The 10,920-nt window shown below is 58.2% G+C and overlaps 1 protein-coding gene across 1 annotated transcript in view; it reads left to right on the top strand.

The window, feature by feature from the left end:
- Window positions 1-4,726: 4,726 nt before the first annotated feature.
- The window catches only part of LOC146596842 (P-selectin-like), a 12,500-nt gene continuing 6,306 nt past the window's right edge, over window positions 4,727-10,920 (top strand). The window contains exons 1-5 of the mRNA XM_085303201.1: window positions 4,727-4,780; window positions 5,098-5,188; window positions 7,430-7,819; window positions 8,077-8,184; window positions 10,550-10,735. Of these exons, the coding sequence (XP_085159327.1) occupies window positions 5,107-5,188; window positions 7,430-7,819; window positions 8,077-8,184; window positions 10,550-10,735 (766 nt within the window). The 5' untranslated portion in view covers window positions 4,727-4,780; window positions 5,098-5,106. The remainder of the gene's footprint in view (window positions 4,781-5,097; window positions 5,189-7,429; window positions 7,820-8,076; window positions 8,185-10,549; window positions 10,736-10,920) is intronic.

Genomic DNA, 10,920 nt, shown 5'->3' with positions numbered 1-10,920 from the left:
TGCGCGTCAAGGAGGAGCTGCCCCTCTGGGCCCGGCCCGGCTTCGCCGCCGGCCTCCGGCGCTGCCTGGCCCGGGAGGGAGGGGGCCGCGTGGGACGTCGTCGTCGTGGACTTCCCCGGGGCCGACCTCGTGCGCCTCGTCGGGGAGAGCAGCGCGCCCGGCCCGGCCCCGGCGGCGCCCGCCGAGCAAAAGCGCGATCCCGGCTCTTCCCGGCTGCGTCGGGAAGGCTTCGCCCGGCCGCGACGCCCGCCCGGGTCCGCGGAGAGCCCGCGGCGGCGGCCGCCCCTGGGACCCGTCGCGCCGGGGCCGAGGCTAAGGCAGCCGGGGCCCCGGCGGGGCGGGGGGCGGTAAGTCCGTTCTTTGCAAAACAGCGGTTTTCCTTTCACCAAGAATTAAAATAAAAAGAAGCTAGGAAAGCACTTAGTATGCTGCCTAGCAAAAACGTGGAGAATAGTGCAGAAAAGACTCTTYGCTTTTGCTGCTTGGCAATTAAAAGGCCCGTATCCTTCTGTCCCTTGCCCAAACATGGTTAAATTGGTGTTTGTAGCCATCTTGCTCTTAAACAAGAGGTGTAAGGGGTCAAAATATGGAGGAGGAAGAGGAGGGAGCAATTTCAAAGGTGGCCACAAAATGTTAGTTGGGAACATGGTTCCCCTTGTTATTYTAGGTTATGCTTTTTTTTTTCTTGCAGGGGGCTGCCCCAAAAGTCAAAACTATAAAAAAGAGGCAATTTCAGCAGGCCAGAGAGACGCGTTCCTACGGGGAGGCAGCGCAATATGGTCAGGTCCAGCTTGACACCCAGGAGGAGCCCACGGCGAGAAGCTGTCAGCACTCAGTGCAGGACCTGGGACCCGCTGCAGCCCCAAAGTCGACATCTCCTGTCCCTCCGGAGACCAGGATGTCCTCRGGCCAGGCAGGGAGATGCGGTCCGTTGTGGAGCAAAACCAAGGAAATGCCAAGTGGTGAGAGAAGCGTCTTCCCCACCGAACAGCGGGACCTGAGGTCTGTGCACTTGGTGCATAGGTGCCGGCAGCAGCACAGCGTGGCCTGACAGCCCTCGGCACACGTTATGCCCCCAGCGTGCAGCTCCCTGCCGACCCGACTCTCTGTGAGGAGAGCTGGACCTCCTGCTCATTTTAATCAAAACGACCATAATAAATATTTCTGCYTAGAAGGACCAGTGGCTGGAGCACAGCCATAGCCCTTCTTGGCTGCTCTTCACGAGGCTCCTGTTCAAACCCAGGCAGTCATGCAGCAAGACCCTTAAATGTCCAAGGCAAGAAGCGCCTTGGCATCTCCGGGCCCCAAATGCTGAGTGTGCCCAGAGATGCCTCCACAAGCATGGGAAGGTGCCCCACGCAGAAGAGAGTTTTTCAACGTCTCGTGCATTAGCCTCACATGTAGACCAGTTAGGAAAGTGTAAGGGGAAGTAAAACTCACACCTTACCAGCAGAAAAGCAAACCAGCAGTTTAAATAAAGCCTGACCCAGGACACAGCCCTTGTTACTTGCAGCAGAAAAATGGCCAAGAGCCCGAGAGACAAAACATCAAGCTGCTGGTTGCACTGAAACAGAGCGGTCAGAAAGCACAAGACAGAGCGTGTGCCCAGGCTGGCTGAGGAGAGGAAAGCTCAGCCTTGGCTGCCGAAAGGTGAAGAGCCTTTGGCTCAAGGATGCTCCCGTCAGCAGGGACAAATGCAGCTGTCCTTARCAAGTGCCGCGGGGGTCGCCTTGGGGTTTCCTGGCCGGTGGGGAGGACGTTGTTTGCTTTGCAAGGGCCAGCTCTGGATGGAGACGAGACTCGCCGTGCTGAGGATGTTCATCTGTCCGCCCCGGGCAGGCTGCAGCGATGGACGAGGGAGTCCGTCCTGGCGCTCGTTGTGGTGGACACAAGAAGGTGGAAATCACCACGCTAAGCCAGGTTGTCCAGATAGGTGACGAAAGCAGTGGTGAGGTCCAGGCTGCGTCGGGCACCGAGATCGGCACAATTCTCCACCTCCTGCCACCGCCGCCTCCGCATGGAGCCGGCACGACAGCTCCGGGCACCGCTCGGGGATACGGGAAGGGACAGGTCTGCAGGGGGTTCAGCGCAGCCCGGCCCCACGGCTGCTGGCGAGGACGGGCGGAGGCGCGCTGCCCGGGGTTCCCCGTGGGCAGAGCCGCTTGTTTACTCCGTGCCACACCGGCGGCGAGATAACCTCGGTGCTACCTACGCCCCTGACATCCTGTTTGGCAAACCGTTCTCCGTGCCAGGCACGTGCTGCCGCTGCCAGGGGCCGCGGGGCTGGCAAGCATGGCGCGGGCAGCGGCRGCACGCCAGCTCTCGGCAGCCCGCTGCAGGAGCAGGGAAACGGACCCGCCTGGTCTCTGGTGGGGTCCCCTCAGCCGCCGTCAGCCGGCGCGGGGAGCGCGGTGGGCCTGGTGAGGCCGGGGCTCCCGTGCGAGAGAGGCGCGAGGTGGAAAGCCCTCCTGCAGGAACGACCGCAGGAAACCTCTGAGAGGCGTTAGCAGGGCACACGGCCCCCGTGGGGCGGGCAGGGATAGCTTGCCCCAAAATGCTCCTGCGCCCTATGGCGAGAGCACCCGGAGATGCCCCCGATCCGGTCTGTGCGTGGGGGCGACTGGGCCGTGCTGTCGCACCCTGCCCTGCTCGGCGGCGGCGGCGGYGGMGGCKYGCTGCCCRGGAAAGGCGCTCGCGGTATCGCCGGCAGCAGCCGAGCCGGCGGGCGCCGCGTCAGGGTGACTCGGTTCCTGTGCGGTTTGCCGGGGAACGTTGCACAAGGCGTGGGGGGAACGTGCTGTGCCACCGAGGGACAGAGCCTCTGCCAACAGCAGCGCGAGCRTGCCCCGCGTGGGCAGGGGGGTCGCGGCGCGGCGGTGGCGGGGGTGCCCCTTCGCGCCCCGCGCTCGCCTCCCGCTGCCCTGGGTCCTGGGGGCTCCCCGGGGGGCTGCAGCCCAGCCTTGGCCCACGTCGTGCTGAGCAGGGGCTAAGAGGGAGGGAGCAGCCCCAAGGGAGGTGCAAAGGAGCAGAAGGGAGCCCTTCCTCGGGAGGGTCCTTCCTCGGGAAGCACGTAACGCGCTCCCTGGGCAGGCGCGGGGGGCTCCAGAGCTGGCATAGGCTGTCTCCCCTCTCCACTGCAGGAACCTCCTTTCCACCACCCGCGAAGCAGCCCTTGGTGCTGCTCTCAGGAAGCCCGGAGCAGAGGGTCAGCCCCGTGGGCACGAGCCCAGGGAGCCCGCAGATGCTGTTTCCGAGTAGGCACGCTTCGGATTCTGGCAAAGCAGTGAATTCGAGCCAACCGAGTGATGCGGATAGTCCCTGCTCCCTCTCTAAGCCGCAAGGTAAACACGCCACCGTTCCCTGGAAATAGCTGCTTGAGCTCTTGGCAGAGCCAGGCCAGGCTGCGATCCCAGAGGAGGAAGAGCCGGGGGCTCCTCCAGCACAGCCCCTTGCTGGCGGGGTGAGCTCCCGGCCGCCACGGATGTGCTGGTTCTTGGCCATGTTCTGCCCTTTACAACAGCAGCCACTGGGTCTCTGCCACCTTGTTTCCATTTTGAAAACAACATCAGAAATTACTTGTAGTTACAAAAATAAAGGAGGGCGTATTTTTTTCTACAGCTCTGCCCTACCACGTCTTGTCATAGCAGAAGTGAAACTGGCAGGGGGCACAGCTTGTTTTTCTCACCTTCTCCCCTCTGGGCGTGCAGAGTGGAGCACACCTCTGAGGGTCCACGGCATGGGAGATGCAGCTCCCAGCCTGCCCGGGTGGACCTCAGCATTGCAGAGAGGCCAYGCCGCTCCGCAGCCTTTCTGCCACCAGCTTTCTTGTTTCCTTCTTTTCGTTGCATGCCTTCTGCACATAAGCTCATCGGAAATGAGTGCTTCTGAATTAGTGGACATAAATACAGGCTGAGCACTGAGCACTTCCAYAAGACTGGACAATTGCAGCAAAACATATTGCAAGGAAGATTACCAGAGACAGGAACTGAGCTTGATTTGTATTGGCCAAGTATAGGCTCATTGTAGTAGATCACAGATTCTGTGGGATGGGTTCCTCCTTTTGTCTAGTATTGCTCCCACTGGAGCATCATTAATTTCTCTGGAATTGGAAAATTCATGTGACCTGAAAGTTCTCACTTCAGCTTTAGCTGGAAGTGAGCAGAATAATTCCTGCAGAAAACCCTGCCAAGGCAATTTTACTTCAAAGAAGGATAGGGTAAAAAAAGATTTATGGTGATTCAGGAATGATCCCAGAGGAGACAGACACAATGGGGGATGTTTCTAAAGCGTTGGTGGAAGCTCATAAAGGATATTAACAACTGCGGGGAAGTTCCTCTGCCCTGCTCTTAAATCTTTCTAATACAGGCTTAAGAGACAGGAAAACACATTGTGTAACTAATTCTTCATAAACAGCCTACACGAAAATTCAGAGCTGGCGCAAACCCCCCGTTAACAGGGAGCGTGCCCAAGAGCTCCTTCGCACCGGCAGGAGGTGAGGCCCGCCGCTGCACGCCAGAAGCACCGCGCTCCTGCAGCACGGGGAGACCCGGGCGCGCTCGCTCGTGAGCCGGCGGCTGGTGCGTCCCCTCCGCCCGCGGGACGGGTGCCAGGGCCCGGCCGGGGCAGGGCCCGGCGGGGGAAGCGGTGCCGGGGCGGGGGGGGAGGCGATGCGCTGCGCTGCGCTGCGCTGTGCTGCACGCTCGGAGGAAGCGCCCGGAGCTGCGCCGAGTGCAGGGGCCAGGCGCGGCGGCTCGCGGGGTGCGCGCGCGGCGCCGGTGTGGTAGGTCCCGCTCCTCTGCCCGCGCTCGGGGCTGGGGCACGGCAGGGCGGTGGGCAGGCGCTGCCGGGAGCCTGCAGGCGCTGGGCTCCCCTCTCCCCGGACAGCAACCCCGGCGCGGGGCGGCRGGGGTCCCCAGGCGCTGCCAGCGCGGGCGGCCGAGGCTCCTGGACGGGGTGGGGGGCGTCGGGGGCACAGGGCRCTGGGGGCGACTGAGCCCCCTCTGTGCCCCCGGCAAAGCCCTGGCCGCTGCCCAGCTGCGCGCCGGGCAGAGCCGCGGCCGGGCACGCCACCCTCACGCCCGCTTCCCCGACACGCAGGGCACGGCCATGGGACTGCGCTCCGCTGGACGGACCTGGCGTCCTGCCTCCCGTGGCATCTGCTACCTGGGCATCGCTGCCGCTACGTGGGGTAAGGCGCCCGCCGCGGGCTCGGCCGGCGGAGCACGACCTGGCYGCCTGTGGGTCTGGGGAGGTTTATTCTGGGGTGCCACCAGCCTCCTCGGGCCGCCAGCCCCCAGCGCAGACCCTCCAGGGCCCGGAGGGGGCCGGCTGCCCGCGCCGGACCCGCCGCCGGGCTGCGGGCGCGCTCTGCCGCCGCGGCACGGCTGCGCGGGGGCTCCCAGCTGCGCGGCCAGGTGCCCGAGCACACCAGCGCCTGCTCGGCCAGCAGCGCGGTGGCCAACACGTCGTGTCGTGCCTTGTCTGGGCAGCGAGGGGAGCCCACGCCATCTCTCCTTCCCCGTCCCCACATTTCCTCTTAGTCACTAGTTTTGTTGAACTGGAGAAAGGCAAGAGCAGCTCTCCTGCCTGCGCTGTGCCCAAGAGCCAAGCATGAACATAGCCAACACGACCCACGGGCATACGCGCTGGATTGAATTAAAGCTGCTGATTCACACCAGGAGAAGCAGTGGGTCTCAGGGACAGCCAGAGAAATTAGAAGAGGAAATTAATGTTATTTTGGAGAAAGCTGGGTTGGCCACCTGTAGGACCGGCTTTCTCTCGCACATCGGCACTGTGCAGAGCAAGAGCTGCTGCTACCTGCTCCGTCCCCAGAGATACTAGGCTTAGATCCTGAGCAATGTGGGTTATTTTTCAAGTGACCTTCTGTGATATATCTAAGGAACAGAGGTAAATGCAGAAATATCATGAGGAGACTGAGATTTAGGTCTGAGGGAAAAACAAGCATGCAAAACCGTCCTCCAGCACTGCAGATGCTCTCAAGTGCTACGTGGGCAGGAAGCTGCCTGGGAGAGCAAAGGAGTCAAAATCTGGGCAAACAGCACCCAAATGTGAGGTTTTCATTTCCAGGTGGGGCAGGGAGAATTAATATAAGGCTGAGGATGAGCAGCAGAGAGGAGTAGAAGGTGTGTGGATGAGCAGTGCTCCTGGAAAGGAGAGGGTGTTATTAGTACATGAGCTAGCAGAAAGGAGCAGGAGGGAGCATGGAAGGCTGGCAAGCAGTGGATGAATTTCCTGGTCCCTTTTGGTTTGGGGATGGGAAGTGTGAGGGCATCAGGAGCTGCTGCTCTGAGCTGTGCTGCAGAGGTGGTGATGGTTCAGGTGCTGTGTGGTGGGAGCTGAGGGCCGGTCAGGTTCCTAGGAGGCCCCCTGAACTCACAAGGAGTGAAGAGAAGGGCTATTGTTGAAGACCAGACTTTCTTCAGCTTCAATATTGTTTAACAAAATGGCTAGTTTGATCTTTGATGATGAAAAATAGTCAAATTATGGAAATTTCTTTTGCATTACTGTTTCCTTATGAGCCCAGTTGGAACTGGGAAGCCCTGAATTTGCATTTGATCTTTGATGCCCAGACCTTTGCCTCCATAATGAAATGATGTGATATGCTTTCTTGAGAAAGAGGTGTACCTCAAGCTGATTGTTTGGAATGAACTGTGATATCCATCTTTATTTCAGATAGTTTTCTGCAGTTGTGGAGATGCCTGATTACAAGGAGGAGGGAGGAAGCTTTTTTTTTGTGGCTAAAATCTTTTGATTGCATCAAGCTGTGGTGAGAAATCTTGTAAATAGAAGCAGCATTTCAGCTAAATCCCTTCCATTTCTGGGTATGAGTTCCAGTTAATCTTTGGTTTTGCCCTGCCTGATGGGCATGACCAGCATGTGAACTTCACTTTTGCAAGACTTTGTTTTGCAATGTTGCATTCTACAAGACTCTTCAGACTTCTAGCTTAGGTTACAGCTACTTGAAAACAAAGCCTGTAGTAGCTTTTGATTTCAAAGGCTACTTGAAATCAAAAGCTACTTAGGAACCAAAGGCTTTTGCTGGGGAGAGGTGCTTATTGCTCTTTCTTGCTCCAGGATGACTCATGTAAAAGTGTGAAGCAAAAAAATGAAGTAGTATGTTTCTGTACCTGTGGAGGGAAATGTTTTTTTTTTAAGGAAACATCTTGATACTATTTTTCCTCTTAGGGAAACCTTTGTGGTCTTCCCCAGTGTCAGCCTCACTATGCTTTGCAGGGGCGGTGTGAGATGCTTGTGGAGTTGATGAACATCAGGCGGGTTTTAGTGGGGGAACGGAGCTTCAAGGTCTGGGACTTCACCCTCTGTGCTGGCTCTGTGTGTTCRCCAGCCCCACTCTGCCAGCCGTTTGGCTGCATGAGTGAGGTGGTGGCACTGCTGTCCTCTCCTGCAGGCCTCGTCGTGAAGCTAGAGGTGGGAGCCTGGACGTACCATTACAATGATCAGAAGGACTACACATGGGAGCAGTCAAGGAACTACTGCCAGACCTATTTCACAGACCTCGTGGCCATCCAGAACAAGAAGGAAGTCGAGTACCTCAACAAATGGCTGCCCTTCCACCAGCCGTACTACTGGATCGGCATTCGCAAGCTGAACGGCATCTGGACCTGGGTGGGCACCGGGAAGGCACTGACGAAGGAGGCTGAGAACTGGGCTGAGAAAGAGCCCAACAACAAGCGCTCCAACCAGGACTGCGTGGAGATCTACATCAAGAGGCAGCGGGAGTCGGGGAAGTGGAACGATGAGCCCTGCAACAAGAGGAAACGGGCGCTGTGCTACCAGGGTGATGTCCAGGGGCTGTAGTGGGGTGGGTGGCCTGGGCAGGGGGCACCGGGGCTGGTGTCGGGGAGGGTGCTGTGGGACTTGCTGGCATCTGGGGTGGCGCAGTGGCCACCTCATGCTGCCACCTCTGTCCCCGTTTTGGAGCACAGTGATGTGAGCGCAGCCACCTGGGTGTGCCACGCTGGGGATCTCTGTGGGGACATCGGGGTGCTGCCAGGCAGGGCCTGGATGGCTCCTCATGGCAGTGTGTGCCCACAGCCTCCTGCCAGCCCTTCCCCTGCAGCCAGCGTGGYGAGTGCGTGGAGACCATCGGGAACTACAGCTGCGAGTGCTGGCCTGGCTTCCACGGCCGCGACTGCGAGAACGGTGAGGGCACGCTGCAGGCGGCTGGGTATCGCAGCCCAGGTGCTGTCGGGATGTTGTAGCCTGCGTTAACCCCTTGCACCTGCAAAGCAAGACACACAACCTCTCCATCTGGGTTGCCACTGTGCTGCCCAAACAGCTGCCCCTTGCAGTGCTTGTTCTGGCGCAGCCAGCACGTGCAGCCAACTCCCTGGTCTCCCATGCAGCACTTCATCTTTGCATTCTCATCCTCTGAGCTGAGTGTCGTCAAAGCCCTTTTGTCACCTGCCAGCCCCATGTCATAGACAAAACAGTCTTAACTCAGGGAATTTCTACTTAATTTAACTTTTTGCTAGTCAACGCAATGTTCTGATTGCTGATTTGGGGATTAGTCATGCAATAACTGTTTCTGGCTCCTACTCCTCCGTGGTGTGGGTTGCTGTCGGCCACTTCGAGGTATGTCCCTTGGGCATGAAGCGTGTCTCCTCCCAGGGATGGGACTATCCTCCAACACCAGTCTTGGGAAGCAGGGAAAGAATCAGCCTTGATGTGAACCAGAATTTGTGCCACCCTGGCTGGAGCAATCTTGGAGCTCAAGCAGTAATGGTTGCCTGGACCGGGTCCAGTGCTGCTGGGACACTGCTGCTCCCACTGTGCAAACCCTGCAGCAGCTCGTGCTGCCTGCTGGCCGCAAATGAGCCCCCTCACCATGAAGAGAGGCTTCCTGCGGCTCGTGGGAATAGGGAGTCTCTTAGTGGGATTTCAGTCCAGGTGATCCAAGTTTGCTGTCCCCACACACTTTGTGTTCCCTTCACTTTCCTGGGGGTAAGCAAACTGCCCTCCCTGGCTCTCCCCTTCTCTCTGCTTGCTCTGTCCTGAGTCCAGCCTTGGTGGTGGCACCTGCCCTGCTGAGATCATGGGACCAGAGTTGCTGCCTTCGCCCCTCCACTACCTAGCTGCCTGCTTCTATGCCTTGCACCCCCAGTCCGTCCTGGTCAGCCTTGAGAAGGTGTTTGGCATCTTGGGGGCCTTGAGAAAAAAGCAAGAGGAAGATATTGTCAGGCAGCTGGAGGAAGGGAGTATCCTGGCAGCACTGGGCAGCAGATAGCATGGGAGAAGTTGYGGTCAGATGAGGTTAGATAAGCTGGGAGGGGGACAGAGTGAGGCAGGAACTGGCAGCACTCATGAGAAAGCCACAAAAGAAAGTAAGTAGTGACATGTTGTGCAGCAGTTGTAGAAAGAGCCTTCCCAYTGGCACCCCGCGGGGCTGTGGCAGCGTGCTGGTGCTGCGGTTGTGCTGAGCTATGTGGTGCTAGGTGGCCATGGAAGCCCTGCTCCATCTTCCTTGCCACGCAGGTCCCGGGCCTTGCACCAGGACAGGATGAATCAAGGCTGGTTGCAGACATGGGACACAGTGGTCCACCCCAGGGGTGGCCTTTCTAAGGCTGAGACCAGCAAAGCTTCCTGCCATTAAGGGAAGTTGAGGCACTGAGCAGTGATACAACAGCCCTGTGTTCAGTGTCCCAGCAGCAGCAGGATCAGGAGCAGCCTCCAGCCACTGTGGAAGTCCCCGAGTGCACTATCTTAAATGCCACTCTGAGCCTCCCCACTGAAGGCTTTTCAATTTGCCAAAGTTTTGTTTTTTTTAAGCAGAGTTAGCCTGTTTTTTTTCCTGTTAGGCTTAAGTAGAATTTCTTTCTTTWTGTTTTTTTTCCAAAGAATAAAATGAGTCAGTCAAACTGCCCCTGCTGATAATAAAGTTGCTCTAACACTTCTAGTTGGTTTTAGTCCAAGAATAAGAAAAGCATCCTGCTGTGGAGGGGCTGRATGTGGTGCGTATACCGAGCGTTCTGCCCGGACGGAGGCTGCCCTTTTTGCACTGTCCTCGTGCGCGTTGGATTGGGTCTAGTTGCAGCCATTTCATGCCCTGAGCTGGCCACCCTGTAGCAGTTATCACCATCAGGCAGAGAGATCCTGCCATAGTCCAGTGTGGCCCCAAAGCCACAGGACGTCCTTCCTCCTGCCACCGTGATGGGGAYGGAGGCAGGTCTGGGAGGACGCTGATGCCTGTGGGGCTGGGGAGGGAGGTGAGCAGGCCTGCGGTAGCTGTGATCTGCAGGGTGCAGGAGATAAAYGAGGCTCTGGCAGAGCAGCAGCTGTTCCTAGTGGCACCATTGGTCTGGTGGAAGAAATTGCTGGAGCAAAGGGAGCGTTAATCTAGTTGAGTGAGATGTCCCTTTTAGCATCTGGGGGAGGAAGGTACATCAAGGATGTGTTGCTGTAGATGTGGTTTTATTTAATTAGGAAAGAATCAAGAGTAATTCTAAGCCCTATCCCTGGATTTAATCTCATTTATATCCTGCCCCTGAGACCTGCTCTCCCATTACAGTCGTCACATGCCCAGTGCTCAKTGCTCCAGACTGGGGAGAGCTCAGCTGCTCCCACCTCCACGACAACTTCAGCTTTGGCTCCACGTGCACCTTCTCCTGCCAGACGGGCTTTACACTGATGGGACCACAGAGCCGCGAGTGCACAGCCACCGGGGACTGGACTGGGCAACCCTCGCAATGTGAAGGTAGAGGTTGATCCTGGAGGTCAGAGGTCACTGGCCTGCRGTGACTCTGCGATGCTCCTGGACCCCTAAGTCCTCTGGTCCCAGCAATCTGACCCTGTGGTCCCCATGCTCCTGCTTCACGTGTGCCTCCTTGACTTGCAGCCATCAAATGCCCCGCACTGGCCGTCCCCACCATGGGACACGCA

This window comes from Rhea americana, unplaced genomic scaffold (genome assembly GCF_003343005.1).
Source record: "Rhea americana isolate MKP2758 unplaced genomic scaffold, rheAme1 scaffold_198, whole genome shotgun sequence".
Taxonomy (NCBI): Eukaryota; Metazoa; Chordata; class Aves; order Rheiformes; family Rheidae; genus Rhea; species Rhea americana.
The sequence above is the reverse complement of the archived record's forward strand: the minus strand, read 5'-3'. Positions and strand labels throughout refer to the sequence as shown.